The 6419-nt window shown below is 55.8% G+C and overlaps 1 protein-coding gene across 1 annotated transcript; it reads right to left on the reverse strand.

Annotated features, from left to right (window-relative positions):
- Positions 1 to 716: 716 nt before the first annotated feature.
- On the reverse strand, positions 717 to 5363 carry NPPC (natriuretic peptide C). Its single transcript, XM_007966631.3, has 3 exons — positions 5059 to 5363; positions 4300 to 4610; positions 717 to 1260 (listed from the first exon to the last, which is right to left on the reverse strand). The coding sequence occupies exons 1-2, from the start codon at positions 5146 to 5148 to the stop codon at positions 4320 to 4322; spliced, it is 381 nt and encodes a 126-aa protein (XP_007964822.1). The 5' UTR covers positions 5149 to 5363; the 3' UTR covers positions 717 to 1260; positions 4300 to 4319.
- Positions 5364 to 6419: the final 1056 nt, after the last annotated feature.

Here is a 6419-nt window from a genome sequence, read left to right on the forward strand (position 1 = left end):
TGCTGAGATTTGTAAGGTGATCTGGCCAATTCTGCAAGATAATAAATCTCCCCTAAACAGAGAGGGAGTTAGCAGCTATTTCTTCCACTAATAGCAGAAGATGGAGTAGAATTTACAGGACCCTAAGTCAGCTGAATTCAAAATTAATTTTTTTTTGAATCAGAGTCTCGCTCTGTTGCCCAGGATTGGGGTACAGTCTGTGATCTCGGCTCACTGCCACCTCTGCCTCCCAGGTTCAAGCGATCCTCCTGCCTCAGCCTCCTGAGTAGCTGGGGTTATAGGCACCTGCCACCACACCCGACAATTTTTGTATTTTTAGTAGAGATGGGGTTTCACCATATTGGCCAAGCTGGTCTTGAACTCCTGACCTCAGATGATCCACCCACCTCAGCCTCTCAAAGTGCTGGGATTATAGGTGTGAGCCCTCGCACCCAGCCGTTATTAATTTAATTCATAACATCTGACTTCCTAGCAGTCAGGTGTTTGAGCAGAGCTTCCTGACCTGGCTGAACTGGTCAGAATCACTTGGACAAAACTTACACAGCTAGTCCTGTCAGATTCGGTAGATCAGAGGGTGGAGGGAGCAGGAATCTGTATTTTTAGCAAGGCCTCCAGGGGATTCTGACACAGAGAAATCCAGAATTGAGTATCTGGCTGTCACATCTATCTGGAGGCAAATGCCTTCTCTTCGCATTCTCCCTCTGTCTCAGCCTAAGTCCTAAAAAATAAAGGCAACAAGTAAATAAAGACAGTTTTCAAGATATTCATGGAATGACTTTTTTTTTTTTTTACATTTTTTCAACTAGTTAGGACAAAAACATTACAACGATTGACTTCTTTCATTTAGTTACATAAATAAAATTTTTATAAATATCTCTTTATAAACAATATAAATAGCTTTACAACATAAATACATTTATGCATGACATGAATTTACAAACAGCAATGTTTTACAGCTGGTTCTGTCAGTCTCTTAAAAACTGTCCCTTGTCATCAAGTCGGTGTAGGTGTGTGTGTTTCATGTATATAATATATATATAATATATAACTTTTTATTTTTCATTAAAAAAAACAAATAATAAAATCACAACCCCCTCCCCAAATAATAATAAAACAGCTGGTGTTGTGTATTCCCAGTACCAGGAAAAAAAGAAAGAAAGAAAGAAAGAAATGTAAAAGCCACATTGCGTTGGAGGTGTTTCCAGATGCTGGAGCTGATGACCAAAGGTGACCTCAGCACAACGGAGCCAGTTCCCAATCCTGAAACACAGAGTGAACACAGACGCTCAGTTCTGGCCCCTTAGCTGAGAAATCCTAGCAGGCAGGGTGGTTCTAGAACCTTTCCTCCCCTTCCCCCAGCAGCTTGAGGGATGTCCCCCAACCTCTGCACCCCCCAACCCACCAGGCCTTCCTGCAGAGGGGAAGGGCCTCCCCCTACACACTCCCCAGGCCCCTTCTGCTTTGCTGCCCCAGCACAGGTGGAACCAGAGTGTCTGCAGCCTTCCTTTTTCCCCCAGTCTAACCACAGGCCTTGCCCTTGGCACTCAGGGAGGCGCAGTGAGAGAAAGAGAATGGAAAATCCCCCATCCTTTTTGCTACAACACAAACCCTCAGTCAGTGCTCGCCCTGGGTTCGTGTGTCTGAGTGACTGTGGATGGAAGGAGAAGGGAGACATCTCAGGATCAGGAATCCTGGGCTCAAATCTCTACTCTGACATTGACTCCCTGGATGACCCTGGATAGCTGGGAGTGTTCACCCATAAAGTAGGATAATAGCCACCTCCCAGGGCTGGCTTTTGGATTCAACAGGGAGCCTCGGATTGGGCATCGGCAGTGTCTGGGTCTCAGCCACCACCCAGTAAACAGCACCTCCTTCCTTAGCTGCTTGTGCAGAGGAAAGGGTGTGGGTCCAGGTCCCCTTCAGAAGCAGAGGAAATGGTGTCTCACACCAGCCTTGGGGAAATGCATAGTCATGGGCTCTGAGTTGAGCGTTGTCAGGGAAAACTCCCTGCTAATGGGTGTGTGGGTGCCCCGGGGCCCAAGGAAGGTGGCCTTCTGGGGCATTCAGTGCCCTCCCAAAGGACAGCATGCACAGAGGGGACCTGGGCCAGAATGGCTTGATGAACCCTCCCCCACTCCCTTCTCTGGCCCTGCCATGAGTTTACACAGATGACAGCTGTCTGTGATGTGCTGGGCCCCAGGGGCAAAGTATTCATTCAGGTTTCACCCACAGCTGGTCTCTGTCATTAGCATTTTACAATCAACACCTAGAACCATCAGCGACCATCATTATGGTGGCTTAGAGCCCGAGTCACCCCCTGCGTGGAGAAACAGCCACAACCTCAAAGAGTTTTCATTACTGTGACAAATGCAAGCTGCCTTTCCCTTTAACCCCAGTGATGTATCCTGGCATCGCCACCAGGAGCCTGCAGTGAGGATGTTCTGCTCCCTCACTGGGAGTGGGGGGCAGTGAGGGTAGGGTTTTTATTTTTCATTTAAAAAACCCAAATAATAAATCCACACCCCCCTTCCCAAATAATAATAAAACAGCTGGTGTTGGGCATAAGCCGGTGTTGAGGATGTTGATGATAAGTGTTCATCTATGCTAAGACAGCTAGTAGGAGATTAATGAATCCCCCTGATCAAAGGGGTTGAGAATTCTTAGCAATGTGGATTCCTCCTACACAGCATCTTTCACCACCCGTCTGGTCATCACTTGGTGACCACAGACAGCCAGGCCCAAGAACAAGGCCCCATGGGAATGTGCATTCCAGGTACGAACCCATGGAAGAGTTGCTAACATTTGTTCCGGTTCTAAAGTTTGAACTTGATGCTTAAATCAAACTGAAAATTTGAGGCCTCAGACTCCGTCTCTTTGTTGTTTAGACAGGAGAGAAGAGAGGAAAGGCATTCCAAGGGTAGCTACTGAAGGCTGGTCCCCAAGTGTCAGAATCATTTTTCTCCCTGTGCAGGGGAGAGTCAAGATCACAGACAACTGCAGCCTTTGCAGAACTGGGGAGAAGCCCACAGCCGAGGGAGGTCTGGCTGCAAAGAGAGGAAGGGCTCTGGTTAAGACCTAGGGCAGGTGGGAGTGGCCACGGGCTAGGGTGTGCTGGTTTCTCTGGTCATTGACAAATATTTCTGAGTCTGTACGGGGTGCAGTGGGTCCTAGAGTACCTTAGGCCAGCACTTGGCCCTTAAGCTGTTCAATACGGGCATGTGAATGGGTTCACAAACTGTGAAAAACTGTTCTGTACTGTGAAAAAGAGAGTGTGCTGGGGAGGCGCTCTTGTTTCCCTCCGGGGGAAGACCCAACACTGACAAGGGTTTCTGGGGTGGAGACAGCAGCTTTCCCATGGCCTGGGATGGGACAGTCAAAGTGTGGGACAAGCAGTGGCAGCTGCTGAGCTGGAGGCAAGAAAGGGAGAAAGCCGAGTGAGCCTGATCCTAATGCACATGACTGTCAATGTCAGAGGCTGGGATGCTGTTATTCAGTGGGCACAGGCAGGCGGCAGGAACAGAGAGGAGGGAAAGAGGAGAGATGAGGCTCTCTGCAGCAGTAAATTACCACCATGCGGCACCCGGCAGCGGGTGAGGGTAGGGCAGAGGTTTCCAGCCCTAGTGCGGGGTGAGATCCCACAACAGAAACGGAGCCCAGAGCACCGGTTGGGCAGGGGACAGGGTTGGTTGAGGGACTCTGGGACATGTCGAGTTTGAGGGTGGGGCAAAAAATATTTACTTTAGTATCTTTTCTATTCCCTGAAATAGTGCCACAAGCACTGAGATTCAGCCCTGAAGCCACCGGGCTGCAGCTCCCCGGACAGACCAGTTTGCCCACTGCCTGGGTTTAGAGAAGGGACAGAAATCGGAGTGCCCCAGGCAGAAGGGCGCCCTGACGGTGCCAACAGAGGGCTACTCTCGCTACAGGGGGCATGGTGGCCGGCAGATGATCAATGTCCCCTGGACTTGTGGGTGTAACCTTCCTTCTCTGCTCCCACAAACCCATGATCTCCCCTCAATCCCCCCACCAGCTGGCCAGCTGGGGCCAATGCTGCAAGTTCAGCTAAGGTGCAGGGGTGGGTGAGACACCACCAAGCCTGTTTCTGCTTCTCTAGAAGAAGCCTGGTGGGTTCAACCAGGCTGAGCCATTTCTGACCTTGCCAGAGTTCCCCGATCACTTTATCCTTCGCTTTCTTTGTCTGTAAAGGGGGATAATAAAGGGGGCGGCCGGCAAACGCCTGGCACAACTTGAGCAAAGCCGGGCCGGGCTGGGGCTGGGCGCGGGGTCGGCGGTACTCACCGCCGCCAGGGGGCGCCGCACTAACATCCCAGGCCGCTCATGGAGCCGATTCGGTCCAGCTTGAGGCCGAAGCAGCCCTTGGACAAGCCCTTCTTGTTGGCTCCTTTGTATTTGCGCGCGTTGGGGTGCTCGTGCAGAAGGCGGGCCCACGCTGCCCGCGACTTGGTGTCCACGCGCAGGTCCCGGAGCAGTCGCGATCGGTCGCCCTTGAGGTTGGCACCCCCGCCCCCGGGAGCCTTGTCGCCCTTCTTCTGACCGCCGCCCGCAGCCTGCGGCTCGGCCAGCTCCTCTCCCGGCGGGGTTCGCGGGACCTGTCCGAAGAAAGAGCGGGCAGGTGAAGGCACGCGCGGCTGCAGCACAGGGGACTCTGATGCTCCAGCCCCACGCGCCCGCCGGCGCGGGGTGTCCCTCCTGAGCCCAGAGCTGCCCCCACCGATGCCGGCCAGTTTGGCCCCGCATCCACCTGCCACGCGGCCGCCTTCTCCGCTCCCTCCGGAAGCCCCCTGCCCTCCCCTCCTTTGCTGCTCGCCGGGCAGGCCACGCTGGGGCAGGGGGCTGCGCACGGGCCAGCGTTCTCCGGAGGCTGGGGGAGTGGACCCGCGAGTCCGCGCTTCCAGGGCTCCCCGGCTCTCGCCCACGCGCATCTCGGAGGAGAGAGCCGCCTGCCTTCCCTCTCTCCTGGGTCCTGCGCGCCGCATTCTCCAAGCCCCCAGCCTCCCACGACTCTCTCAGGCTCGGCGTCCCCACGACAGCACCCACCTTCGGCGGCGCCCCGGGCTTGGCTTCGGAGGGCCGGAGTGAGAGCAGCGTGAGCAGCAGGGCGCAGGCCAGCAGCTGGGAGAGATGCATGGTGCCGCTGGGGTCTAGGGGCGCAGACGGGCGGCAGCGACGGCGCGCGGGTCGGCGGGCAGACCAGCAGGCTGGTGCGGAGCAAGCTGGCTGGGGCTGCAGGGCGAGCAGGCTCCCAGTGCTGCGCGGCGCCGGCTGGGTGCGCTCTGAGCCCGTGACTCCGCTCGCGCCTTTATAATCCAACCTGCCGCTGATGTCATCCTCCCGCCCACCGGGCTGCCCGGGCCAATGACACCACGCACGCGGCCGCGCCGAGGGCCGGGAGGGGTCCGCGGGGGCTCCCCTCCCTTATCCCACCCCGGAGGGATCCCGCGGTTCGGCCGGCTAGCTCCGGGCTGCACTTGGAGCTGCAGAGCGGCGCGCACAGGGGAACTCCATTTGCAGCGAGCGCGCGCCCTGGCCTGATGAGCATCCGTGCGCCTGGTGCCCTGTGCACCCGCTGGGTCCTCACTACACTCACTCTGCCTAGAAGGGATCTGTAGCTCTCTTTGCAGGTGCAAAGACAGGCTCACAGGAATCAAATTACTTGGCCAAAGTGACACAGGCAGAAAGTTGGCGCTGCCCGAAATCCACGAAGCCCTGCTGGTCGCCAAACTCTTCCCTGGGCACCTGACAGCCGCGGGATGGGCATTGCAGCTCCGCCTCTCACCTGCTCGCCAGGGCGGGAGCGCAGACCACACAGATGTCGTTAGGTTGGGGAGGTAGAGGATGGGGTTGGAGGACTGGGGTGGGAGGCACAGGGAGAGCGGGGTTCGCCTGGGCCGCGGCGGGGAGCGCAAGTCTTCCGCACCGGAGAGTGCAAGCGTGTCGCTAACCTGAGTGTTTGACCGCGAGGCGGGAACGAGGGGACTGCGAGCGCGGAACCAAGATATTCATGTTCATGCGTGTGCTCGGCGGCATCGTGTGCTCGCCAGTTATGGCTCTAGGTTCACATTCAGCCGGTTTCGGCTACAAAGAACGTCCCGGGTCTGACTCCGCTGGTGAACTCCGTCTGTGGGAACAATGCGCACCTGACCTTGCCTGCACCCACGCGAGGATCAGCTGCTGGGGGAAGCCCGCTCCAGTATCCTGTGCACTTTCACAGGCTGGGGAGGGAGCTTCCTAACCAGCGGCCCGGTCCAGCCTCTGCCAGCTGTGACAGGTGGCCAACTTCCCACTGTTGACTGTAGGGAGGTCCTCGGGGCTCTCGGGACACGGCCACATATCCCTACCACTCACATATCCCTACCACCACATATCCCTACCACTCACATATCCCTACCACTCACATA

Source organism: Chlorocebus sabaeus, chromosome 10, assembly GCF_047675955.1.
Source record: "Chlorocebus sabaeus isolate Y175 chromosome 10, mChlSab1.0.hap1, whole genome shotgun sequence".
Taxonomy (NCBI): Eukaryota; Metazoa; Chordata; class Mammalia; order Primates; family Cercopithecidae; genus Chlorocebus; species Chlorocebus sabaeus.

Coding starts and splice junctions, on each gene's coding strand:
- NPPC (XM_007966631.3), bottom strand. CDS start 5,148: ATGCATCTCTCCCAGCTGCTGGCCTGCGCCCTGCTGCTCACGCTGCTC. Junction 4,611..5,058: donor AGCCCGGGGCGCCGCCGAAG/GTGGGTGCTGTC, acceptor TTCTTCGGACAG/GTCCCGCGAACCCCGCCGGG.